Source organism: Rhinolophus ferrumequinum, chromosome 12 (assembly GCF_004115265.2).
Source record: "Rhinolophus ferrumequinum isolate MPI-CBG mRhiFer1 chromosome 12, mRhiFer1_v1.p, whole genome shotgun sequence".
NCBI classification, from domain to species: Eukaryota; Metazoa; Chordata; class Mammalia; order Chiroptera; family Rhinolophidae; genus Rhinolophus; species Rhinolophus ferrumequinum.
The window spans coordinates 78,518,155-78,545,589 of NC_046295.1; the positions used below are offsets into that span (position 1 = coordinate 78,518,155).

At 50.8% G+C, this 27,435-nt stretch overlaps 2 protein-coding genes and 1 pseudogene across 2 annotated transcripts in view; 2 read left to right on the plus strand and 1 right to left on the minus strand.

Annotated features, from left to right (window-relative positions):
- Nucleotides 1-4,360, plus strand: part of NCS1 (neuronal calcium sensor 1) — a 48,413-nt gene extending 44,053 nt beyond the window's left edge. Inside the window, exon 8 of the mRNA XM_033123350.1 lies at nt 1-4,360. The gene's annotated coding sequence lies outside the window, so the exon portion shown is untranslated.
- Nucleotides 818-26,565, minus strand: LOC117031586 (uncharacterized; annotated as a pseudogene).
- Nucleotides 26,432-27,435, plus strand: part of HMCN2 (hemicentin 2) — a 138,053-nt gene continuing 137,049 nt past the window's right edge. The window contains exon 1 of the mRNA XM_033123909.1: nt 26,432-26,813. Coding sequence (XP_032979800.1) covers nt 26,564-26,813 — 250 coding nt within the window. The 5' untranslated portion in view covers nt 26,432-26,563. The remainder of the gene's footprint in view (nt 26,814-27,435) is intronic.

Sequence of the window (27,435 nt, forward strand, 5' to 3'; positions counted from 1 at the left end):
ATGCCTGGGAACTACTCGCCTCCTCCCGTGCCATGAGGCCACCTCAGCCCCGACGCCATCCTCCTGTGTCCACCCAGCCTTTCTCCGCATCCACACCCAGCCGGGCGGCCCTCCACCCGTGAGGCCCAGCTCTCCTCCCCCTGACCTGCACCCACCCACCGCCTGAGGCCACTGGCTCCGGTTGCCAACAACCTCTGCTGTCTGGAAAACAACAACACGAAAAGGAAAAGGCTTCAGCCCTCTGCAAAAACCAAGGACTCAGCTGCTTCGCAGGCAGCCTCTCGGTCCCTCCTGCTCTCCTGCGTGTGTGCTTTTGTTTTTTATTTCAAACAGACATTGAAAAAGAGAAAAAAAAAACAACAAAAAAAATCTACCTTCCGTTCTAGAAGATTCGGACTGACAGATGGGGAGAAGGCCTCGGGGACCTCAGAGAACTCTACCAGAGGTCACGGAAGTCACGGCCTGACCGCGGGTGGGCTCGGGTGTCGGGGGGCTGCCTGATTAACGTCATTTGTTGTCCCATCCTCGAGCAGCAAACCACCTGCGTGGCCGGGGGATTGATTATGATGATGATTTTTGTGATAACAGTATTGTGCTTTTTGTGGGGAAAGTGAGGTTTTTTTTTTTATATATACATATATAACTGATACCTTTTATTTATTGGTCATTAACTGTTGCTGCTGCCTCTGTGTCCAAAGCTTCCAGGGATGTGGGGCCCACCGTTTACATGTGCAGCCCTCACCCACCTGCCCATGTGCTTGGGACGATGGCGGCCGGCAGTGGCCAAGAAGCCAAAAAACTATTTTTTTTTTTTTCTAGTTACTGTGCTTGATGTTTGGAAAAGGGTAAGGTGGGTTTCTTAACTGGCTAATGCACTGTTTCCTCCAGCCCAAATGTCTCCTTGAATCCCTTTCCTCTGCCCCCCTGTCCTGTGTCCTCCTCTTGGTCCATAACATCTCTTCTGAGGACGAACGGGACATCGTTTGGTTTCTCAGCTCCTGTTTTGGTAGTTGTGGCAGCATGGAGAATAGAGGGGCTTGTCCTGGGCTTAGGAACCAGGAAGGGAGTTCGGTACATAAGGAAAGAGTGGGGAGCCGGAGGGGGGGGTCTTTGCCAGCAAGTAAGCAAAAGTCATGGCCCCTTCTCCCTCCTTGGGGGTTTTGACAGTCGTCTCTCAGTATTCTCCCACCTGCTTTCCTGCCTTCCTGTCTGCCTGGTCCAGGAGCCACTGGCCTCTTTTTCCCCTGCACCTTCTTAGCCTGAATACTAGGATGGCCCGGGAGACAGGGGTACAGGCCATCCTGTTCAGGTAATGGCCGTTCCTCGGGCCTGTGGCCCACATGCGCTCACAGGAAGCTTTTTGCTCTGCCTGCTCCTGAGACAGGGTGGCCCCAGAACCACCACCCGGAAAGTCAGCCGATCTTGGACCAGAGGCTAGGAGCCCGAGGCTGGCTCTGGCTCTGAGAATGTGGGCCAGCCCCTGCCCTCTCCGGGCCCCAGCTACTCGTTGGCAGAGCCAGGACGCCTGGCTGTTCGATGTGGAAGGCCCCCTCCATGCTGACCCTGTGTAATTCGGAGTCTGAGTTTCCTGCATTTTGTGATTCTGTGGTCTGTGGCTAAGTGTGCCAGACCCCAGAAGACACAGGGAGCGTCTGAATCACTATTTTGTCTCTTGGCACAAGTCTTCGGGGACATGGCCACCACTGGTCGTGGTGTGTGGGCTCAGATGACACTCCTGTCTCTTCCTGCAGTGCTTCCTGGTCCCTCCTGGACTCCTGAGCTGTCTTTTTGGCCCAGAACTAGTCCTCATTCAGAGAAGGCTTCTGGGCTGAGGAGCCTCCCAGACTGCGTAGGGCCAGGCCTGAGTCTAGAATCCCTGCCGCTTCTTTGCAAAAGTCAGCAGCCTGTCCTCCCTGCCATCCCAGCCCTAGGAGCAGAAACGCTGGGCCTTAGTTCCCGCTTTGCATTGTCCTTGGTCTCCACTTTGCACTTTTCCAGGAGGCCAGATCTTCTGCTAATTAACCCTCAGGCAACAGACCCTCGGCCAGAGGATGCCCTCCACGAGAGCGGCTCTGCCAGTGGGGGGCTGCGGTCTTCCTGTTGGCTGGAACGCTCAGCCACCCCAAAACTTACCCTTCTTGCATTAGCAGGCCTTTTGGCTGCACTGAGCCTCCACTGTAAGCCCCCAGATCTTGTGGGGATGGGAGGAGGAGTTCCATTTTCACAGGTGACTTGGAAGGCTGGGCTCCTTGAGGCCCCTGTGGTCACCTTTCCGCTCAGGCCACTGGCCCAGGGGGTCCAGGACTCACCACCAAATCCTTCACCTGGTTCTGACCTAGGACGCTAGGGAAGGAGATGAATTTGGCGACTTGAGGTTTGAGGGGAGGAGAGTGGGGCCCGTCCCAGGTCTGATCGCTTCTCTGGCCTGTGCCTGAGCCTCGATTGCGTCTGTTGTCCAGTGGGAAGGACGCTATTGTGCAGCCTGTCCTGGAGGCATCACGGGAAATGGACTGTGGCTGAGCTTTACCCAGGGATAAGCATGTGGACCCTTCCAGATGACACATCCATTCCTAGACAACTAGAGAGCATCAAACCACCATCCTCCCACCTTCTAGGAAGGTGGTTTGGCCTTTTGGTTTGGAGCAATGGATGTGGCTTTTGGTCTTAGTAAGCGGTACCGTGGACCCATGCCTCAGGCACACCTTGGGTCCATGCCCTGAGACAGCTCAGAGCTGCCAGAAAGGCCACCCTTCTTCCTGGCAGCATGCTGGACACTGGCCATTTGTACCCAAGGTTGCCAGGCAGGGACAGTTCTGTCCCTTCCTCTCACAAGGCCTCTAGCTGTGGCACCCTGGGAACCCAGAGCAGCCCGTGGGCCCCTCTCCCCAGCACCCTTTTCCACTGGAGCCCCAACTCCGAGAGATGCTGCTCTCAGGACCCCAGCCTAGCTGGAAGCCAGGCTCTTACTCTCTCTGCCAGTCCTCGCTTCCGGGCCCAGAAGCAGGGTCCAGCCTCGGGCAGCTGGCTGCAGCAGCCCTGGCCTCTTCTCACAGCAGCTCTCCCCACTCTGTGTTGATGGTACTTAGGAGAATGTCACGAGTTTGCAGTATTTAACCAGTCAACGTTTAGAGAGTGACATCGATGCAAACGTATGCGTTCCTCTCTTCCCCTGAAACGCTTTTCAGTTTGACAGCCAACTTCCTAGATGACAGGCACATTTGGACTTTCGGGGACGTCGTCTCTTCTCGCTCTGTGTGTGGGGGAAGAGATTGGGGTGCCTGGGTTCCCAGAGAAGAGGCAGCCTCTCCCTGAAGAAAGTCCCATGCCCAGGGGTGGAGGGCTACCCTGTTCCCACCGCAGTTTCAGCTTTTAAGGGATCCAAGGGAATGTGGGAGCGCCCCCTGGTGGCACTGAGCTGCATAGGCATCTGGGGACCTCCACAGGCCAAAGTGGTGATTCCAGAGGGCAGGAGGTGGTGAGCTCACCCAGGCCCTGGGCCTCCAGCCCCACCTTAGTGCCAGCGTGTTTTCCAGATGCCCCTCTTCTAGGTGTCCCCAGGGATAGCAAGTTAATTAGAATAAGGGCACTGTGATGAGAAGCATTGCCCCCCACTTTTTTTTAATATCTGCAGAATAAACCCAATGGTTGATTTTTGAATGAATAAAAGGCTTTTGTTGAATAAACAGCTGGTCCCATCTCTGTCTTGGCATCTAGGCTCAGGCTCTGTCTACGCTCTAGGACTGGGACAAGTGCAGAATGCAACCCCCTCTCCCCCCAACTGTCCCTGCTTATTTTCTCCACGTTTGCAGTGGCCCATGACCCCAGGGAGGGCCACTCCCTCCTAGTCTGACTCAGTGACCAGCTTTCCTGGGACTCTGGGGAAGTCGCTTCTGCTCGATGGGAGTCGGTTTCTCCACCCCTCAGACGGAAGTGAGAGTCTGTCAGCCCACCTCACTGGGGTGTTGTGGGGAGCGGACATGAGCACGATCATCAAAGCACTTCACCGCGGTGAAAGGCTAGTGCAGGGGCCTGAATTGTCCTGATGCCCCCACCACGAGCCTCAACTTTGGAAAGGAATTTGGGTAACTTACAAAAAAAAAAGCAGTGCTTCCCGTCTATAGTTGTTTTCTTTCTGTTTGCCTCCCCAGCTCCCTCTGAGCCTCTCCTTGGGGTGCTGTCCTGTCTGAATCTGCTGGTGTGTGTCTCCGGGGAAGGGGCAGGCCCTTGCCCTGGTGGTGCAGCAGGGGCAGGGCGAGGCCCTGGGGTGGACGGGCCACGTAGCATGCCCAGGCCTCCTCGTGTTCCTCTGTATGTTGTCTACGTCACACCAATTAAACACGCTTCCTGACTTGTCCTTGCCTCCCTTGTGTGGACCTGTTGCTTTGTCTGTTTCTGTTCTTTTTCATTTCATTTTAGGTTTTCCTTCCTCTTGTGACACCCTTTCTCTTGCTTTGGGTGTTGTCTGCCCAGTTTCCCCAAGAACTAATTTGCAAAGAGAGCCTTTGGCATCATGATTTGACCAGAAAATGTCAAGGAGGGTTTCTGGGAGCCCAAGAGTTGAGCAGGGTGAGCCCCCACCCCATGTATCACTCCTAGCATCTCTATTCCTGCCTGCTTCATCTATTCGGAGTCTCGAAAGGGTTTGTCTAAAGGTTTAAAAATGTTTGAAAACAAATGGGTCTGGACCAGTGGTTCTCAGATTGAGTACATCAGCTTCACCTGTGGACTTGTTAAAACCCAGCCTGCCAGCCTCACCGCCAGAGCTGCTGGTCTGGGGACCATAGTTTGAGGACATCTGGGGGGCTGTTTGCGCTGCAGGATGTCCAGCTGGGTCCTAAAGAGGAGTCCTATCTCTATTTGCCCAGGGTTCAGGCTAACCATTCATTCACCTGGATGTGACTTGCATTCGTGATGCACCAGGCACTCGGGACCCAGAGATTCATTTCTCACCGTGTGTAGGGGTGCATGGGGAGAGAGGTGGGTAGACGAGTAGCTCCAGTGGGAGCTCTCAGAAAGGCACTCCATGATTCAGCAGTCCGTGTGGCTGCCCTCTACCACGATCCCATGGGCCTGGAACCTGGGATCTTGGTGGGGCCTCCTCTGTCTCCTGTAGTCAAGTAACCAAGGGTTTGCCCAGTACGCAGGGGCACTGCCCTGTGCTGGGTGTTTGCGGAGAGGAGGCATGGTCCCTGCTTCCCGGAGCTTGCTGAAGAAACATTAATTTGGAGAACAAGAAAAGGCAATGTCACCTCAAGGGCGTAACTGCCGGTTAGAAATATATTACTCTATTGACAGACATGTGACTGTGTCTGTAGGTTGTGTGTAGGTTGATGAGATCAAGTGGCCAACGTTAGAAAGAGCCACCACCTACACAAACGAGTCATGTTTCTGAGTTGGTTTCACGAAAGGCGTTGTCAGCCCAACACCACTATCTGTGAGACAAAGCTGGGGAGCCCAATGTAACTCCACTTCAGGGCCAAAGCAGCCACTGAAAAAGGGGTGCAAAGATGGCCTCCTCTATGGCCATGCTGGGCACTCACTCTGGCAGAGCTGAGACACACAGGGGCGAATCAAAGGCAATGTGGGAAGGTAGTGTGGGACAGTAGTTAGGGGCACAGGGTCCAGAATCAGACTTATTTCCCAGTCAGCAATGCCACCTGACACTGGGCATGTGTTCTAACTAGCAGGGTAAAACATTTTTCCTGGTAAAAATGTGGACCTTAATTAGAGGCAGGAAATGGTCCACCCCCACCCCCTCCAACAACCTTGCCACCAGATGGAAAGTTACAACAAAAGCAGGTCTCATTCTGCCAAATTTCCAAATATTTACTAGCAAGCAGGTATGAAAGCAGTCATACACCTGTACCTGTCTGTCCAAGGAGTGGAGGGACTAGGAACCAGGGGCCCTGCCCCAGAGCACGGCTCCGAATGCCTCAGGCTGCTGAGCTCCATTTCCTGTTGGTGCAGACACACCGAGCTCCCCAGAATCTTTTCAGCCAACCATTTATCTGCATCACCTGACACTTCTATGAAAATGATTTCTACATCCTTTTGCTAATGAACAAACTCTGTAGAGTAGATTTTAATATCCATTTAAAATGTGAATGTGACCCCTTCGGAGAGCAGATTTGGAGAGCAGATTCCTGAGTGGGGTATTTCAAATACTAAGGGACTGTCTCAGAGGTGGAGATTGGAGGTGATATACATGCAGATACATTCCATTCCACGAAGCATTGGAAGTAAATGAGCGTTCAGGGCATCTCTCCCTGGGAAGACCAGGTTCTGGCTCAAAGGACCCATGTGAAGGTAGCTGGGGCAATGGCTCCACATTTGGTGAGCTCACAGCGGGTGTTAGCTGTCACTAGAGGTGGCTCAGTCTTTTCCAGACAGCCTTGGGAGGTGTCTACGGGGACAAGGTTCAAAGCCCTGCTGCTCTGGGCACACGATGGTCCTAGTCTCTTGCTTTGGGTCAGGCTGAGGTCTGCACTCACCTGCCAGCCGACCCTGAGCAGTTCACTGTGGGCCCACCTGCTTTGCTGGGATGCCTCAGACTGGCTGCTGTTCACTGGGTGTGATAGGATGGGTGAACCCCCAGGCTGGCCCCGTTTATCCCTGCTGCAAGCCATCTACTCTGTCCCCCTACCCTCCTAAACCCCAAACTTTCTGCATGTCAGAAAGTATCTCCCTAAGTGTCATTCCCCAGACCTCTGCTCAGGGCAACACCAGGCATAGAGAGGAGGAGAAAAGAGAAGAGTGGGTGCTGGGGATGGGGGTGGGGGTGAGGAACACGATGCAGACCCCTGATCTGACATCTTCCTGGCGTGGGCCCACCACAGCCTGCCCTACCCCTTGGTAACAGTGCCCCAGCTCACATCCAGGGACAGAAACTTTGTATCCTCCACGGTCCCTGGTCTGGAGGAGCCTGGTCAGGGCGGTGGCATGGGAAGGGGCTTTGAAGGCCACCTGAGTTCAGAAAATGTGAGCTCCCATAGGTATGGTAGAGCCTTCTACTTGTCCCCGTCTCTTTACCCCTTTTTAGCCACCCACCTGGCTGCATGGAATAGAGGACTACATTTCCCATCCTCCCGTGTAGCTGAGCATGGCCACGTGACTCAGTTCTGACCAATGGAATGAGAGCAATAAGAACAACTTCCCTTCCTCTTCCCGGCGACAAAACTAAGGACTCCAAAACAAGCCTTCCTGGAACCTGGGTCCTTGGCCTCGTGGAGCCGCCCCACCAGCCCTGGGCCATTTACACTGGTACCGTTAGGAGGGAGAGAAACACCCCTGACTTGATGAAGCCGTCCTGGGTCTTTGTGTCAACAGCCAAATTGTCTTCTACCTAATATACTGAGTGGTCCACTGGGTCATTTTAAATAACCAGGTGCCACCTATATATGTTTCACCTAAACTCTCAATGTTTGCCAAAGGGACGTAGTAAAAACCTGTAGAGTGTGACGTGCCCCCCGTGTGGCCTCTTCTCACTCACACCGTCCCCTTACCTCTTCCTTTCCCCCTGTGCCCTCTTCCACGGGCTCGGGGACTGTGGGTCCCCATGGTAAGGACTCCTGGGGACGGGCTTCCTTTTGCTGAAGGACTAGGGACCTAGAGGCTGGGGCAGAGGCCCCGGATAAGCTGGGAGGCGCTGGGAGACAAGGCCAGTGTGTTTTCCCTGGGCAACCACAGTGAGGGTCCTGGGCAGGCTGGCCTCACGTAGGGCTCAGGAAGGACTTTGCCAGGGACCTTGGGACAGGGCGACCAGAACTCCTCACGGTCTCTTCAAACTCCCGCCTCAGAAACTGTGCCCTTTCCCCAGAGACCTGAAATAAGCCACCGCACAAACAGATCTTAGGGGTAACAAATGTGATGAAGAGTAAAGCAGCATTGTTCAGAGAGTGGGGAGAAGGGCGGGGAAGAGTCCCCTTGTACCATTGTCATCTGACCGAGGGTGGGTCCTATTCTAGTCACTGAGCTCTTGGTTCCCTCAGAGGTGAGGGGAGGTCTTTGATATAGTGAGGAGCCCACTTTCATTTTTTAGGATTCTGAAGACCCAAATTCATATATGTGTCAAAAGGCCTTCTTGCTCTAGAAGGAGCAAGTTTGTGCAATGTCAGACAGAGGCCAGAGTGGGTCCTGGGGGTGAGGGTGCAGTGGGCCAGCCTGGGAGAAGAAGGGAAGGGGGTCCCTGTCACTGGGAGGGAATCAGAGAGAGGGAAAATCTCCAGCCCGCTCTGAGATTTAGATTCTACACCAGAGCTCATGCAGCAAATCAACTAACCCAACGCTGGATTTTTTGTCTAAGTGATTTCTTTCTTTTTTTTTTTTTTTTAAAAAAAGATTTTATTGGGGAAGGAGAACAGGACTTTATTGGGGAACAGTGTGTCCTTCCAGGACTTTTTTCCAAGTCAAGTTGTCCTTTCAACCTTAGTTGTGGAGGGTGCCATTCAGCTTCAAGTTGTTGTCCTTTCAGTCTTAGTTGTGGAGGGCGCAGCTCAGCTCCAGGTCCAGTTGCTGTTGTTAGTTGCAGGGGGCGCAGCCCACCATCCCTTGCGGGAGTCGAACCGGCAACCTTGTGGTTGAGAGGATGCGCTCCAACCAACTGGGCCATCTGGGAGCTCAGTGGCAGCTCAGCTCAAGGTGCCGTGTTCAATCTTTAGTTGCAGGGGGCAGAGCCCACCATCCCTTGCGGGACTCGAGGAGTTGAACTGGCAGCCTTGTGGTTGAGAGGCCACTGGCCCATGTGGGAATCGAACAGGCAGCCTTCGGAGTTAGGAACATGGAGCTCTAACCGCCTGAGCCACCGGGCCGGCCCTGTAAGTGATTTCTAGCTCACCAGAGTCCTTCACCAGCTTCTGCAGGGATGAATGAGTCTGGTATGTGAGCTGCAGGGGAAGAAAAATGGTCTCTTCTACACTTCTAGGTTTTGTAGCTGGTCTAAGAATTAAATTGACATAACACAGATAACCAGGAGGAAAAAAAATTACGTATGTATGAATGGGAGTTACAATAAGACATGAGACTCAGAAGGCAGCCAGATGATTGATTGACTTATGTGCCAGCCTGGTCTAAGGCAAGAGGTAGGGACTTGGGGCTTCTCGGTAGGGAGGAGGCCGTGTAAGGGAAGTGGAGTGGAAGAAATGTATGGGAAACAAAGGTTGCCTTGCTTTGTAGCTAAGTGTCTCAGGGGAAAGAAAAAAAGTTCTCTCTGGTAGTAGCTGTCTTCCTGGTACAGGTACCCTTTTTAATGGAAATTTCCTTTATAAATGCAGATTTGCCTCCTACTCTGTTTTGAGAGCTTCTTCTGTGTCTGCTCTTTCTCAAAAACAACCAGCTCTGAATAATCCTTATGCCGAAGAGGTATGTTTTGGGGTGGCACATTCAGCTCCCCTTCAATATGCTGGGTAGTCAGGCCTTTAATGAACGTGCTGGTGGCTCCAGAAGCAGGACACACCCCCAGAAATACCAGCCACAGGGGGGCAATGCCAACCGAGTCACTTAGTACAGGGTGGTGTTGAGCCATTCTCCCCACCTGCAGTCGCCAGAGGCCTCCTGGATGAAGAGGGATCTGGGCTGGCCTTAAAGAATGACAGAGTCTAGATGGGTGAGGAGGACGGAAGGGCATTCCAGGCAGGGAACAGCAGGTGCAACGGTGCAGAGGTAGTATTGTAGGAGGGACACAAACTGGGGGAAGAAAGGAATGCAAATGGAGCCAATGGCAGGTGCCTCTATGTTAATGACACATCAGACTTTTCTAGGATATGAACCCATAAAGAAGAGACACGGGCCATCTTCCAAGAGTTGGCACCAACTCAGGCCTGGGCAGTCTGAGCTTTCTCCCTGAGGCCCTCTTTCCGTGCTTTTCGGAAAGCCTTGCCTGATGGCTCTTCTCTGTAACTTGTCCATTTTAACTATTAGCCAAATGATCACAACACTATAGAGCATGATAATGACAATACCTAACATGCCCCTGTGTGCTCGGTTCACCGGCACCATCTCGTGGAATCCTTATGGCAGCGCCCCCTTGAGGCTGGTCCCACTATTATCATGCCACAGCTTACAGACAAGGCGACTGAGGCCCAGAGGGGAAGTGGCCTGTCCAGTCTGAGTCTGTCAGGAGCTTCCAGGCTCCAATCAAACTGTCTTTGGCCAAAGGCAGGGGGTCGGAGAGGCAGCTTCTCTTAAGTCCAGATCTGGGCTGCGGCCGGTCGCCACTGGTCTCCCAGACGCCTGGAGCATGGGGAGGTGAAGTCTGCAGGGGAGGGGGCCTGTGCAGCTGGGGCCCATCAGCGGGGGTCCGTGTGTCTGGAGGGAGAAGGAGCTCAGAGGCAGGACGGGGGATGAAAGGAACAGAGACAGGTCAGGGGCTGGGCCCTGGGAGGAGGGTCCTGCCTGAAAGTGGGGACTTCCGGGTGCAGAAATGGAGGTGGCAAGCCTGGGCTGAGTCCCAGGCCCCTCCTGGGCAGGCCTGGAGCTGTAACGTGGGGTTGATTGTGGGGCTCACCATGCAGAGCGCTGTGGTTAGTTAGCATCACGTGTCCGTGGAGAGGCAGTGCGTGGCTGGCGCTGGGCTCTCAGGAAGTGCCCACATACAGAGGCTGCTGCTGTTGTGACAATGGCTGGTGTCCTGGCTCGCTCTCAGCTCCTCCTCGCCTGGGGCTCTGTCACCACTGCACCTGTGTACTATCCTCTGACGCCCAATGAGGTAGCTACTGTCATTATCCCCATTTTCAGATGAGGAAACTGAGTCCCAGAGAGGTTCCGTGACTTGCCTGGGGTCACACAGCTACTAAATGGGAGAGCCAGGATTCCAGGCCAGTCCTACTGGACCCAGTGCGGTAGCTACCACTGCGATCCATCACCTGTTGCCTGCTGTCCCCCTCTCAGGTCACCTGGAACTGGCAGTTCGCAGAGTCTGGAATTTTCCACCAGGCCGCAGCACTACGCCCTCATGTGAAGAAATGTCATCCTCTTGATGTAAAGACAGGTCAGACCCTCAGTTGCCTGGAACCGCTGGCCCCCAGCTGAGTGCCCTTGGCTGCTTGTCATTCTCCCTACCCTGGAAGCAAAGGAGGCAATGAGCCAGCCACCCCGGAGACCCCTGTCCTTTCCCTCCCGCCAGTCTTGGGATGGGAGAAGGGTTTTTCCCACAGGAAGGATCTGATTGACCACTGGGTGGCCTGGGAAGACCTGGAATTCCAGGCACAGGGCGAGGCCTGGGAAAGCCGCTCTCTTAGGCGTTTTTTGGCTGGTTTCACAGTATCTGCAAGCCTCCCCACTTGCTGTGCCGTCTGGCTGTAAATTAAATACCATGGAGGGGGTGGGATTCCCTTCTCCCAAAGTTTCCCGTGTCACCAGCATAACACAGTTACGTTTGAACCTGGGTTCCAGTCCTGGCTGCACCCTGACCAGCTGTGGGATCTGTGGTGATACTGAATATGATGAACCTGTCTGAGCCTCAGTTTCCTCATCTGCAAAGTGGGAATAATAGGAGCACATTTCTCATAGGATTGTCAGCAAGCATCCGTGAAATACGTCTGAAGGCCTTTCGTCAACGGAAGCCGTTCATATTACTGTTATTACCCAGTTCTCCCCACCCCAGAGTCACTGCCCTTTCATTTGGTCCAATTTTGCTCCAGCGCTATGGCTCTGAGCTTTCATTTCTCACCACTTTGGCCATTGGCAAGACTGAACGCAAGATCTTGGGCTGAATCCAAGACAGAAATACTGGAGTTCGGAGCCCCTGCTGAACCAGTCTTCTGTGTTAACTAACATGGCTTCTGCCCTGCCTACAGGTGCCACTCGAGGTGCCAAGAGGACACTGCACATCCTTTTACCGTGATTCTAGGGCATTTTCTAACAAGCCTGCCAACTGATTCTCAGAGGAGTTATAACTTCCTCTGACTTTCTAATCCCCATCAGTTAGGTATCAAAATGGTTCTGTGAAGTCGGAGGCTAATTTGTAGACGACTGACAAGGTACAAAGATTTTCTTTTCCGCCAGGTACAAAGTAACCTCAAAAATAATCCCAGTGTCGCATGTACTTTAGCGATCTATGTTGGCAATCCTTCTTTCACGACGACGTACAACCCCAGTCTTCTTCATATGCTCTTTGAGCCAACTTTGTCACTCTGCTGAGTCCCTTGCTCATGAACTTGGCCACGTAACACTATTTCTTGGTAGGAGAAGTATGCTTTTATCATCTTGAAAATTTTGTTCTCATATACGTAATCTGAAAGATAGGACAGAACCCAAATGTCTGGTTACATAGGGCATTGGCTAAATGGATAATGGTATACTGCGCCTGGTACAATGGCTTATAAAGCAGCCACTAAAAAACCAGGTCATAGCAAACCCTTTAATGACATTTGTAAGTAAAAAAGCAGACTCCAAAACTATAGGCTCAGGATGATGTCATTTGTGCTAAAAACAAGGTGCTATGAACTGAATATTTGTGTCTCCCCTAAATTCATGTGTTGCAACCTAACCCCCAAGGGGATGGTACTAGGAGGTGAGACCTTTGGGAGGTGAGTAGGTCATGAGGGTGGGGCCCTCGTGAATGGGATTATAAAGGGCCTCCAGAGAGCTCCCTCGGCCCTTCTGCCACGAGCAGACACAGTGAGACAAAGGCTGTCTCTGAACCAGGAAGCAGCCCTTTCCAGACACCGAGTCTACTGGGAGCGTGACCTTGGACTTCCAGCCTCCAGAACTGTGAGAAATAAACGTCTGTTGTATATAAGCCGCACAGTTTATAGTGTTTTTGTTATAGGAGCCTGAACAGACTAAGACACAAGGCAAAAGCAGAGGCCTGAAGTTCTATAGTCACCAAGATAATAACAGTGGTCACCCTGGGAAACGGGCTTAAGGAATATTTCACATTTTCATCATGTGTTCTAAGTTTCTGTAATGAACATGTCTCGTTCTGATGGCAAGAAAAATATTTTTGTTTAAAAACGTGTTTGTTAAGTTCTTTTCAGAACTGTATGTCGATAGCCCTGACTATGCTACATTACTCTTTTTAGGTTTCTGTGTTTTTTAATTTCATTGTTTTGAATTTAAATACAGCAAAACTGACTATTTGGGGGGTAAAGAATTTTAACCTATGTATACACGTGTTCAACCACCATTACCCTCAGTAGACAGTCCCGTCACCTCAGAAAAATCCCTTTCTGCTATTCCTTTATAGTCACACTTTCCCCTCCTAACCCGCAGCAACCACTCATCTGTTCTTGTCACTAGATCACTATGGTTTTCTTTTTCAGAATGAAAAAATGAGAAACCACTATGGTGTTTTTTTTTCCACTCAGTGTTGGGGGAGACCATTGAGAGGATGTGACCACCAGTGGACCCTCGAGCTGGGCCCAGGCCTTTGGAGCCTCCTCACCTCTCCTGTCCTTGAAGGTTTGCTCTGCCCACCGTTCCCACAGTGGGAGCCGTTGTCAAGCTCGCAGCCCCGAGAGAGCACTGTGGTGTGAGACCACCTGGACTGAACACGTGACTGAGCCCCATGAAGGCCTCTATCAACTTTAAGATTCTGGCGGGAGCGTGTGGAGAGCTACTCGTCTTGTAGCGCCCAAGACGAGCCCCGTAAGGAAGTTTCCTCCGTGGCTTATTAAACCTGCCACCTACCAATCGGGAGTGGCTGCCTCTTTCTTCGGTCTCTCCTTGCTCTCCGTGTACAGGGGCCAGTTTGCGAACCAACACAGACAGTGGACAGGGCTGTGACAGAGAAGGGGGGCTTTGTGGGGTGGTGTCAAGGCCACAGGGGAGGCAGAGAGGCTATACTGGGCCAGTTTCAGATTGCACCTGGCAAGCTCTCAGGTGTGCTAACCATCATGCAGTGTGCAACTTTCTGAGGCTGGCTTTCAGCCTAAGGCCTTTAAAATCCCTGTAGGTTGTTGCTTTCATCAGCGGTCATTCCTCTCTGTCATAGCATGGTACGACTGCACTGTGGTTTGTTTCTCCACTCACCTGTTGAAGGACATTGGGGCTCATTTCCAGTTTGGGGTGCTTATGAATAGAGCTGCTGTCAACATTTACGTGTAAGTTCTTGTCTGGACATACATGTTCGTCTCCCGAAGGTAAATACCGAGGAGTGGGACGGTTGGGTCATATGGCAAGTGTATATTTAACTTTATAAAGAACCGCCGAACTGTTTTTTCTGAGTGGCCCTACCTACCGTTTTGCGTTTCCACCCGCACTGAGAGAGTGTTCCGTCTTCTCCACATCCTCACAGCGTTGAGTATTATCAGGTGTTTTTTCCACGTGGCAGTAGGTAGTGCCTCTCACGGCTGCTCACGTGTGCATTTCCCCGATGGCGAATGACACAGGACACACTGCACACTGGCCTTCCAGATGTCCTCATGGGAGTGTTTGTTTTCTCACTGTTGGGTTTGGACAGTTCTGTATCTGTTCTGGATACAAGGCCTTTGTCGAATGGGTATTTGCCAAGATATTCTCACAGTCTGTAGCTTGTCTTTTCATTCTCTTTACAACGTCTTTCACAAAGCAAACAGTTTTAATTTTGATGAATTTCAGTTTGTCAGTTTTTTCTTTTATGAGTTGTGTTTTGGGTGGCACGGCTAAGGACTCGTTGCCTATCCCTGGATCATGAATATCTTCTACTTTTTTTTCCTAAAAGTTTCGTAGTTTTATGTTTTTTCATATTTAGATCTGTGACCCATTTGAGTTGATTTTTATATAAGGTGAGAGGATTAGGTCCAGGTTCCTTTTTAATTGTTGTTGGTTTTTGCATATGTATATCCAGTTGTTCCAAGACCATTAGTTGAAAAGATTATCCTTTCCCCATTGAATTGCCTTTGCACCTTTGTCAAAAATCAACTGGCCATAATTATTTGTGTCTACGTATTTCTGGACTTTCTGTTCTGTCCCATTGATCTATGTAGCTGTTTCTACACCAGTACCACACTGTCTTGATTGATAACTGATGCTGTGTAGTAAGTCTTAAAATTCAGTAGCATGATTTCTCCCACTTTATTCTTTTTTTTTTTTTTTTACCAAATTGTGTCGGCTGTTGTAAGCTCCTTTGCCTCTCAGTATAAATTTTAGGATCGGTTTGTTTATACCTTAAAGCCTGCTGGGATTCGGATTGGAATTGAATTAAATTCTCAGATCAATCTAGGAGAATTGACATCTTTGTTGTGTTTTCCAAACTGTAAACCAGCATATCTTTCCATTTCTTTAGGTTTTCTTTGTTTCCTGTCAACAGTACTTTGTAGTTTTTCCATGTATGGATCCTGAGGGTGTTTTGTTAGATTTATACCTAAGTACCTCATTTTGGGGAGCTACTGTAAAATGGTATTATTAATATTAATTTTTTTGTTTTTTAATTTCCAATTGTTCGTTACTATGTAGGAATAAAATGGATTTTTGTGTGTTGACTTATGTGCGGCCACCTTGGTAAACTCACATACTAGTTCTGAGATTTTGGGGGGTAAATTCACTGGAACTTTCTATTGTGCCAATTATCTCATCTGAAAAGAGAGACGGTTTTATTTCTTGCTTTCCAATCAGTGTGGCCCTCTTTCTTCTTGTCTTAGTTCACTGATTAGGACCTTCTAATCTGATTTGCAAAGGGGTGGACATCTTTTCCTTGTTCCCAATCTTAGGGGGAAAGTATTCAGTTTCTCACCATCAAGTACAATGTTTGCTGTCGCTTCTTTTTTATAGGTGCCATTTATGAGGTTGAATGAATTCCCCTCCATTCCTATTTGCTGAGGGTTTTTTCGTGAACGGATAGTGAATTCTCCCTAATTCTCTCTCTGAATCAATTGCTACGATCATGTGGCTTTTCTTTAGGTCATTCACATGGTGGATCATCACACTGATTACTTTCGAATATTGAAATAGCCTTGCATTCCTGGGACAAACCCCACTTGGTCTTGGTGTATTATTCCTTTTGTATGTTTCTAAATTTGGGTTGCTACTATTTTGTTGAGGATTTTTTGCGTCTATGTTCATGAGAAATATTGGTCTGTGGCTTTCTTTCATTGTACGTCTTTATCTGGTTTTGGTATCAGGGTAATTAATACTGGTCTCATAAAATGAGTACAGGGTGTTCCCTTCTTTGTATTGGGTAGAATTCTGTCCCCCTTTATATACTTGGTATAATTCACCAGTAAATTGTCTGGGCCAAGCGGTCTTCCTTTTAGGAATGTTTTAAACTATAAATTCAATTTCTTATTATATAGGAAGAGTGAGGTTATCTATTTCATCTTGGATGAGTTTTGGTACTTTGTAGTTTTTGGAGGAATTTGTCCATTTCTCAGAATTATTGGGTTTATGTGCCTAGAGTCGTTCTGATCATTCCCCTTCTATCCCTATAATGTCTATATGGTCTGTAGTGTTATCCTTTTCATTCCTGATGTTGGTAATTTTTCTCTGCCAGTCTTGCTAGAAGGTTATTAATTTTAATTACATTTTCAAAGAACCAGCTTTTGGTTTCACTGATTTTCTCTATATTTTTTCTGATTTCAACTTCATCGATTTCAGCTCTTATTTTTGTTTTCTTCCATATGGTTTGGATTTTATTTTTATCTTCGTTTTCTATTTTCTTAAAGTAGAAGCCTAGGTTATTAACTTGAGACCTTTCTTCTTTTCTAATATGAGCATTAATTGCTATAAACTTTCCCCTAAGCACCACTTCACCCGCATCCCAAATATTTTGATACATTGTCTTTGTATCTTCCTTATTGATTTCTAGTTGAATTCCACTATGGTCAGAGAACATACTTAGTATATTTTAATTTTTAAAAATCTGTTAAGATTTGTTATGACCCAGATATAGTCTGTCTTGCTGACTGTTCCAGTTGTAATAGAAAAGAATGTGTATTCTGATATTGTTGAGTGGACTGTTCTGTAAATGTCTGATTCTCTATTATTGACTAGTTTTGTTAATGACCGAGAGAAGCTGAATCACCATACTGTAGGAGTTGGTCAAATAGGAGACAAAATGACACTTGTGAAGGACAAGATGTCTTCATCAGCAAGAGGCTGAGTCCTCACAGCTGCACTGGTGTCATTCATTGCACCGTCTTGGGACGCAGACACATAAGGGTTTGAATCTCACCAGTCCCCCTGCTCCCTAAGGGGGAGTTCATGGTTAAAGGTTGAATTTCAGACACCACCAATGTACATCCAAACACATAGAAGCCTGGAACTTATTTAGCATTTTAAGAAGGGCTCATTGCTGGTGGAAGGAGAAAGTAACCGATGTGGAAGGGAGAGGAGAGCTGGAGTGAGAAATGTGAGAGGAGAGCTGTGAGGGTGAGAGGCTTTCGGGGGAGACCTGTCGAAAGGGAATATTAGGAAATTGAATGGAGTATCGTGAGGTGTAATTCCCCAAGAGTCTTCAGTGGAGACCGACTTGACTCTGATGTCTTTGATCACTCTTGTGTTTCTTTCAGCTGTGACGTCTTGCCGAGCTGGGCCTGAAGGTAGGACAGAGGCCAAGCTGTCATGTTCAGTGCATTAATGTGGGGGACACCCTTCAGGAGCTGTGGGGAATAGGTTTTCTCTCTTTCAAGTCCCTAAGGCACAGAGCTGCTCCCCACACCAGCCCGTGAGACTTGGCAAGAAAGCTACAAGTTGGAATTCACAAAACTCCTTAATTACGAAAGTACTATATTTAAAGTGAATCGCTTTCTCCAAGACCAGGTTGTCAATTCCCTCGCTGAGCACAGTTTTCTGGTTATAATCAAAAGATGTATTTTTCCCTTTTTCAAGTTCATAGAGCTAGGAGGAACCACTTGGGGTGGGGCCTTAATCGGAGATGTTTGGAAAAAAGGGGGGAACGACCTATCCCAAATCCTGATATCCTCCTTCTCCCATCCCTCCTCTCCCCAACCCCCTGAGCTCTAAATGGGAAGGAGATATTAGGACCAAGATAATAACAGCTTGTTGCACCCAGCAATTATTGAGTGCTTGCTAGATGCCAATCATTTCACATACAGTGAAAGTGCCTAGGCCAGGACCTGGCATTTAAACAATGCTCATAAGTGTTTGTTGACTGACTAATACTGACCTGCTCTGCCGATGGTATTACGATGCTCAGGGATTTTGCTCCTTTTAACCATTAGTCAGTCGCCATTTCAAGAGAAAGGCCCATGAAGCCATTTCCTGAATAAAGCAACATTTCTCCACCTTCAGTATTTAGGACTTTTGGTATAAATGGTGAAAACCTAACCCCAATGAGCCTAAATAAGAAAAGGAAACTTATAATCACACCACAGAAAGTATGGGGGGAGAAGGGTCTCAAAGGATGTCAGGCTTCTCTCTCTCTGCTTCTTGTCTCTGCTGGCTTCGTACTTGCCTACTGCAGGTGGTCTCCTCCCTGGGGGTGGCACACGTGGCTGCTGGTGTCCCCCTATTCATAGCCTTTGGGTCCCTTCACCCCAGAAGCAAGAGAGACTCTTCCCCAGTAAAAACATCCCAGGGAAGGACGTTTGGCTCTGCTTGGGTCACATGACCATCTCTAGACCAATCGCTTTCGCTGATGAGATGGGACGGCATGATTAGTTCAGCTTGGGTCACATGACCATTTTTTGGGTGGAGGAAGTCTTGTTGGAATCCGTTACCAGAAGGAACAGAGCAGCATTCTTAATCGTAGGCAACAGAAGCTAACCTTTGCAGATTTAAGCAGCTCTACTGGGTGCTCACACGTGAGCTTGAGAATTATGCTTGGTGACAACCAGGTGGACGCAAGCCCCCAAAGCCATCACAGCCCTAGTCTGATGACAAGAGGCTGTGGCTGGCACCATTTGATCTTTCTGCCACTGCCGCCAAGGGCATTGGCCCCAAAGGCCAGCACGAGTATATTGAGGAGCAGAGCCCACGACACACCCGTGCCTCAGCTGCAAGGGGGCACAGGAAATTGGGTAACTGGCACTTTAGCATTTTGGGTGGCCCACACTCAGCAAATGTACACGACAGGGTATAATTTGTACAATTTGTACAACCACCACTAACTGCTATGTTCCTGCGATGTAGGCCTGTTTCTATTAAATGTCAAACGAGAAGTAATCAGATCTCCTCTTATAACGGAGTCCACCCCATAAATCTTGGCATTTGGCAAGCAGCGCCTCTTTATGTTAAGGTCACGGCCTGATGGCTGGGCTGGGGAGCATCATTTTTCTCTTTCAGATTTTCCAAATGGGGTTTCTTGGGAAGCAGCTCCAAGCACCATTAATTTAAACATCGTTAATTCCTTTTGCAATTCTCTGCTTTAATCAAAGGTCAGCCGTCACGATGCCCTTGTCAGGCTTGATCTGTTTCCTGGATTCACGTCCTCTTGGTGGCACTGGATCCTTCTGTGGAGATATCCTGAGAGGAAATTGAATTGGCAGGAAGTTAAAGGAAACTAGGAGGTGGAAGAATCCATCACCCCCACTGCAGGGGGCACTCAGCCTCACTCAGAGGCAGAGGGAGGCCCCAACTGGCCTCCCCAGATCCCTTGGTCATTGGGAATGCCTTACTCTGGTTTTGCACCCACCCTCCTCTGGCAGCCGCGTCTTGCCTTTTTGTAGTGAAATACGCATAACGTAATATCCACCATTTAAATTATTTTAACGTGTGCAATTCAGTGACGTTTAGTACATTCACAATGTTGTGCACCCATCATCTCTATCTAGTTCCAGAACGTTTTTATCACCCAAAAGGAAACCCTGTACCCACTAAGCACTCACTCCCCACTCCTTCCTACCCCCCAGCCATAAGCAACCACTAATCTGCTTTCTATCTCTATGGATTTGCCTGTTTCATATTCTGGGTCTTTCCAGATCCATTATGTGGCCTTTTGTGTCCGGCTTCTTTCACTTAGCATAATGCTTTTAAGGTTCATCCATGTTGTAGCAGGTGTCATTCCTTTCTATGGCTGAATAATATTCTATTGTATGGATAGACCACAGTTTGTTCATCCATCATCTGTGATGGACATTTAGGTTGTTTCCACCTTTTAGCCGTTGTGAATAATGCTGCTGTGAACCTTGGTGTAAAAGTTTTTGTTTGAATACCTGTTTTCAATTCTTGGGGGTATATACCTGGGAGTGGAATTGCTGGACTGTACAGTAATTCTGTTTAATTTTTGAGGAACCACCAAACTATTGTTCACGGCAGCTGCCCCATCTTCCGTTCCCACTGCCCTTCTCTTCTTGACCTGGCTTCTCTAAATGCTTCATGGTGGTTTTTCTTGGCTGTCATGCTTCCCTTCCATTACCTTGGAGACAGGCTCTCAGAATCGTCTGGTTAACAAGAGCCAGTCTGCTGAACAGTCCAAGCTAATGTACTGATAGGAGAGGGCTAGGGACGTCTTACCTGCATCTCAGGGGCTTCTGGAGTGAGTCCTTTCATCTTTGCCACTTAACACAGAGGAAGTGGTGCCCCATAGGAGGGGAACCAGAGCTGGGACCGGAGGGGTCTTGATTCGGGGGCACATGGGCCTTCTATTCGAGGGCACTGGCTCTAATGACCCTGTCCCCAAGACAAAGACTGTCCAGTTCTGACCATGTTCTTCAAACACCTGGGAAACATTATTCAGGTAACAGGAGAGTGTAAATTAAGCTGACTTACTAAAGGAACTAGGACAGTGCTTGTGGTATTTTAATTGTACTGATTACATTTGTGGGTTTACAAAACAATGACTAAAAGGGCTTGGATTTTCTTGTTCTGTCCATCCATTCACACAACCCTTAGTTACTGAGCTCCTACTATGTGCCAGGTGCTGGGCTAGGGTGTGGGGATATGAACGAGACTGAGTCAAGTGTGGTCTCTGTCCTTTGGGGACTCTTTCTCATGGTTCACTTTCTGCAGTGGACAATCACAGCTCTTTCCTCAGGTACCTCGGCATCTGCTTTGGGGGTTGGATTCCGAAGTCAACACATAAGAAATCTAGGTATAGAAAAAAATGTTTGACAATCTCTTCAACTACACATGAGGAGAACTGTGCTTGGTTTTTTGTTCACTGCCGGAGTAGAAACAGGGGTGTAAAGCTGTACACCACATGAGGGAAACACGAAAGGATAGGCATGTCTTGGCAAGAATGCTTTTGGCTGCAGGTGACAGAGAACGCACCGCACCTGGCTACAGTATGAAGGAAAATGCATTATCGCGCATGACGAGAAAGCCATCGCAGGGCAGCTCCAAAAGCTCTCTTCTCTTTCAGCTTCTCTCCTCGTCAGGCTGGCTTTGTCGTGGTTTTGGGCTGCAAAGTTCCAGAGATCCTATGCAGCCACATCAAGTGAAAGAAGAAGAGCTCTTTCTTCCGTGTGCCTCTTTTTCTAGAGGCTTTAGAGTTTAGCTTTTACACTTAGGCCTATGAATGAATCATCTCAAATTAATTTCTGGGTATGGTGTGAGGTAGAGAGCCAGGTTCACTGTTTTTCCATATAGGTAGCCAGTTGTTCCAACAGCATTAGCTAAAAAAGACTTTTCTTTCCCCATTGGTACCTTTGTCAAGAATCAATTGCTCATGTATGTGCAGATCTATTTCTAGACTCTCCTTCCTGTTCTAGAGGCCTGTTCATCTTTCTTTATGCCTATACCACACCGTTATAGTTACTGTTGCTTTAGAGTAAGACTTCAAATCAGGGCATGGCAGTCCTCTGACTTTGTTCTTTTGTGTCTCTTCGGGAGATACACTAGCACACGTTCCTTCATGTCCCATGGGCCAGAACTGCGTCAAGGGCCCATTCCCTACCCACAAGTGTCACCTGGCCCATCAGAACTAACCTTGGAGAGGGGAAAGAGTCACCCTTCCTCAAGTCATATGGAATACGAGTGACACCTGAACCAGAAAGCGGGGGCAAAGCCATGCTCTCCAGGAAGCAGGGGGAAGGTCTTTAGGGTAAGAAGCCACCAAGGTCTTCCAAAATGTACAAAGCGGTTCAGTGGAAGTTTTAATGAGAGAGAAAGAGAGAACAGACAGTAAACTTGGATATTCTTGTCAGTCACCGGTAAGAATGATAAAGGTGACATTGTGGCCATAAATGACAACAAGGCTTAGTATACAGCACAGTGAGCTATGACCCCTGCTAATGAGGTCAGCCCCTTCTCCACTGAACACAGCCTCAGGGGCTCAGTGACACAAGAGCTCCATCCGAGGTGCAGTGGGCCAGGTCTGGGGGTGGGGAGAGAGTCTTAGCTGCTGGATCTGGTTGAGCTCGTTGAATTGTTTGCTTTCGAAAACATGGGAAGGGCAGCCGTTCCTGTGTCTCTTGAGCTGCTCAACTATTCCTTGGCACGGTCTCAAACCATTCCTTATGGTACATGTGATTTGGAGGCTGGTTCCATCGAGGGATTGGCTTCAGCAGTAAATCACTCAAGTGCCTGGCTGCTCGGAGCTCTGGCAGTTACGCTAACTTCTGGCCCCTTCCCGTTATCCTCAGTAGCTCATCCTCCAGAGTTGTTTGTCAGTTCCTTTGAATCCCTGCTCTTCCCGTCCCCCAGGGCCCTTACTTAATTCTTCAATTCCTTCCTAGAGGAGAGAAACAGGCTTTGAGACTGGTTCTACTTCTCAGGCCCTGGAGTGTGCCCATGGATGGATGGGCAGACTTACCTGCTACCTACATGGTTGTCTGTCTCTCTCTCCTCTCATTTCGCCCGGCAGTTTGGTTAAATATGGGTAGGAGATCAGTTTTCAGCATTTCAAAGGTGCGAAATGTCTGAAAGTTGAATCCGAGTCCAGCCTGAGGTGCTGCTCTCCAAGCTCCACATTTGTTCTAGAAGTTCTGCCGCTGGGAAGCCAGTACCCACCTCCCCCCGACGTGTCTGAGGCAGCGTGGAGTGGTGGAGCGGATCACAGGCTCTGCAGAAAGGCAGATGCAGAGTCCAGCCTGGACACAGGACTGCACTTCTCTGCCTCAGTTTCCTCGCCTGTCATGTGAAGAGTGACTATTGACCTTAGCAGCTGTTCGAGGGGAGCAAATGGGAAAGTGTTCAGCGGTGAGGCTGGCACTCAGGAAGGACTAGGCCAAAGCTCTCCACCATCAGTATTTTTACTCTTTCCAAGGAACTGAGCGCATTCCCTCAGGAAGAGGGCTGGGTGGCACGAGGTGGGGGATGTTTGTTAGAAGCGCAGAGGGTCCAATATGGCTGAGACCAGGATGCATGTAGGGAGTGGGGCATAAGGAAGGGTAAGAAAGGCCCACGGGCTGGGAGGAGCCCCCTTTTATTTGACCAGCAAAGTATCCAGAGCCCTGGGTCCTGATCCAGCTCCTCAGCTGGTCTCAGATCCCCAGTGTAGACACAGCGGACAGGCGGGATTTCCAAGCCAAGGCTGTGAACGGTGGTGTGAATAACACGGCATGACCCGCCCAGGCCCACGGTGTTCTTTATAGCAAACATGTGGCATGTTAGGAAACAAACAACTCCACTGAGACTGCTCCTTCTGGAAATAGCGAAGCAATGTGAATTATTTTGAATTAAAAAAATGCGGCTCCCAGGCGGCCTGGAAAGTCAAGGTGGTGGGATGGAGATTGACTGATGAGGTTTGGTTGTGTTTTCTCTGTGCCTTCTGCACTCGTGCTCGGTGCTACCACGGTTACATTCTTGGGGAGCCCTGAGCACCAGGAGAGGCCCACACTTGGGGCAGCACCCCTGGCCACCCTGGATGGGATGAGGGTGCCCTTCCATGCAGCTGGGGGAGGCTTTGTCATGATGAGCTCAGATGGTCTCTCACATCCTGTCTGTGTCTCCAAGGGACCTCTGGTCGTGGTTCTAGAATGGTGCGGCTGCAAGAACCATCGGAGTTTATCTTGTTAGCCCCCGTCATCTCAAATAATTCTACAAATGGGGAAACTAAGGGCCAGAGAGGGGAGGGCTTTGCTCAAGCTCACAAGGCTATTTCAGGACTCAAATCCATGATCAACCTGCCTTCAGGATCAGCCCGAGGAGAAGCATCCCGCTTTCTTTGGGGCCAGCTCTGCTCTTACGGCCTCAGGTAGTAGGTTTGTGGCTTCTTGGTGTCTACGAGATTTACCCTCTGAACTTCTGCCACTGTGACCTTTCTGAAATTCAATAGCTCCTCGGTGTTTCTTGAGAAATCCCACACCTTTCACAAGACATTTATGGTCCTTCAAGATCTGGCGTATGCCCTCTCCTGTGCCATCACCCTCCAGTTGCACGGCACTAGTAGTAGGTCACTGGTGTCTCTGTGCCTTTGCACATGCTGTTCCTGCTCCTCACATGCCCTTCCCCTGTCGTTCGTGAAGGTTTCTCAGGCTCACTCCATGGCCTCCTCTGACCCGTTAGGCTCAGACACTCCTTCCTCTGAGCTCCCAGAGCTCTTGGTAATTCCTCTATTAGCACTTATGTCATTGACTTAGAATTGTTTGTTTACGTGTGTCTTCTCCCCAGGGTAGAAAGCATTTCTTGCACATCTGTATGCCCTCGTCCCCCCACATTGCCTAGCAGAGTGCCTGACACCCAGCTTAAGCTCCGCTAACGTTTGTGGAGTGAATGACTGAAGGACTTGTTTGTCCCTGAAGGTCCCCTGTACTGTGCCTGAAATGTCACCGTCTGTGACCCCTGCCTGGTTCCTGGCTCCTGTTCACCCTTGCATTCCACAGCTGGGGCTTCTCTTCTCTCTCCAACAGCTGGCCCAGCCCTGCCCAAGCCCTGGGGCCAATCACAGCCTTAGCCCAGGGAGATTTAAAGAGCCAGTGTCCACAAGTACAGGTGATTGAACTTCGCATGAGATTGGCCGTGAGTTCTACTCTCACCTGGCTGAGTACTTGGCTTTCTCCTTATCCCAGGAGACAGGCAGTTCCACAGACCATTTCCTCCGGACCCCAGCCCTCCTTCCACACGAGTCTTGCCCTGGTCTAGAACAGAATCCCTGAGGATGTGTGCGCCCCCGCTCCCTGCCCAAATGCCCAAGGCCTAGCTACCAGGCCTCTTGGACACCTGCTGACCCATTCATGTGGCAATCCTTCCTTGGGCACCTACCATGTGCCAAGCACCGGGTCTCTGCTGCCCCAGAGCTTACAGTTGGGGTGGGAGTGGGAGCCCTAAAGAGATGACAATGGTGATCATGTGATCAGCGCTAGGACGAGGGGTCAGAAAAGAGGCTGTGGGGTCAGGTAAGGTGGCGAAGCCGCCCCAGAGGTGAGGTGAGAGCTGAGACTGAAGGGGAGGGAAGAGGTATGAGGTGGGGGCCTTCTTCCTGGTTGGGGCTCTGGAGGGGCAGGGGCTGGAGAAGTCTCCTCCCTCACCTCCAATCACAGACCCAGAGTCCACAGCTATGTTCGTGGGGTCCTGGGAGCCTGGTCTTCTCAGAGGAGGGACTGACAAGGCGGGGCAAGCTGCCCTCTTTTCCATGGTTCTCAAAACCAGGCGGGCCCACAAAAGCTTCTTTATTCATGCAGGCATCATTTGGTGAAGTCCCCACCATGTGCCAGGGCCTGGGCTGGGAACTAGGGGCTGACTGGGGGAACCAAGACAAAGTCCTGTCCTCAAGGGGCTCATAGCCAATGGTGAGAGAGGCCTATGTAGAAATAAGCCATGAGAGCACAGCCTGAGAGGAGCAATGATGGCGGAAGGGAGCTTTGTTAGGGTGGGGACGGCTAAACCCAACCCAGGCAGCATCAACAGAACCTTCACACACAGTTCATGGGACCTAATGAGGTAGGTGGGCAGAGGGGCATTCCCCATCTTCTGGAGTCATCAGATGACCTGCGACAATGTCTTACAGCACTTAGGGGAGGCAGCAGAGGCCAGGGGCTTTGGGATCTTTCTAGATCTGGCTTCTATTCCTGTCTCTATCACTTGAGAGCTGAGTGACTTTAGGCAAATGACTTCCCCTGTTTGTAAATGACAGCCTCAGTTTGCTCACCTGTAAAATGGGTTTAGTGTTAGTGACTCCTTCTAGGGCTGCAACGAGTATTGGAGGAAATGACAACGATGTGAAAACGCTTAGCACACAGGTGCTCAACATAGCAGCGCTTGATTTAGTAACAGTAATAACTACAACTGGGAAGCACAGATCCCTGTGGAAAGAAAAGGAGTTGGAATTCGTGTGTGTGGGGAGGCTGGGGGATTTAGGGAGCTGGTGGAGGGAGCCACAAAAGCCAGGGCCCCACTGTGGCCAAGCCTCAGGGTCAGTGGCCAACGCGTTTCCCCTTCCCTCTCCCGCCCCAGCTGCAGTGCGCGCGCGCGCCGAGCAGGCACAGGTGTCCGCAGCATCCCGTGCGTCCCCATTCCTCACCGCCTTGGCCGCGGCCTCAGCTCCCTTCTGCCGTCCGCCCCGCGTCCTCCCCTAACCTCGGGTCTGGACGGGCGAGCCGCGGGGCCAGAAAAGTTTGAGTCACAGTGGGGGGAGCGGAGGAGGCGGGGCCCGTGACCCTGAACGGGGTGGGCTCTAGGACCCGCCTCGGGCTCCCAGCAGGGGGACCCCGCCGCGAGCCCCTGTCCGGAGCGCGCCGGCCGCTGCCCGACGGAGCGAAGCGCGGCGCTGCAGCTGCGTGCTGGGTGGCCGCTGGGCGCTCGGGACGGTCGCGCACGCCGCGACCTGCGCCTGCACCGCAGCGGCTGAAGCCAGTCGGCGGCGCTCAGCATGAGGTCCCGGGAGCTGCTCCTGCGGTTGCTGCTGGCGGTCTCCGCGGCGGCGGCGGCCGGCGAGCCGGATACGGCGCTGCCCCGGACCGCGGGGGACGCCACCCTGGCCATCGTCTTCGACGTCACCGGCTCCATGTGGGACGACCTGATGCAGGTGATGGACGGCGCCTCGCGCATTCTGGAGCGCAGCCTGAGCCGCCGCGGCCAGGCCATCGTCAACTACGCGCTCGTGCCCTTCCACGACCCAGGTAGCGTCCCCCGCGGCCCCGCTGGGCGCCCCGTCGCAGCGCTCTCGGGCCCGGCCGCCCGCGATTGCGCCCCGGGCTCACCTGGACGCCCCGGGGCTGCGCGGCGGCCGGGCGGGGGCGCCTTCTCGACGCGTTCGCGCTGCCGGACCCCAGACACCTGGGCAGGCCCGGCGGCCGCCCTTCCCTCCCCGGGAACCTGCTCTCCTCCTGGCCCGCGCCGCTCCCCTTGCCTTGTCAGGTGAGTGACGGAGAGTTGGGTTCAAATGCCCTGCAGTCACCTCCAGGCTGTGCGACTTCAGCAAGCGACCTCACCTTCTTAAGTCTCCCCTTCCCAGGTTATGAAACGGGCTGAGAACTGCCTCCCAAACTTGCTGAGACGTTGAAATGAGGCATCGTGTCCAGGGCCTGACACGCGTGAGCCTTTGAGGGGTTCGCATTTTGACTTTTTCTTAATTCTTAGAACTCGCTCTCAGCCTGGGCTTCAGAGGCCGAAAGAGCCCGCAAAGGCAGACGAACTCACCCCTGCCGCGTCTTGCCCCCTCACTTCTGCTCCCTAGGAAAACAGCAGATCCCGGAGTCAGCCAGGTTGCCTCCACCTGCTCTGTTCTCACTGCCGCCCCCC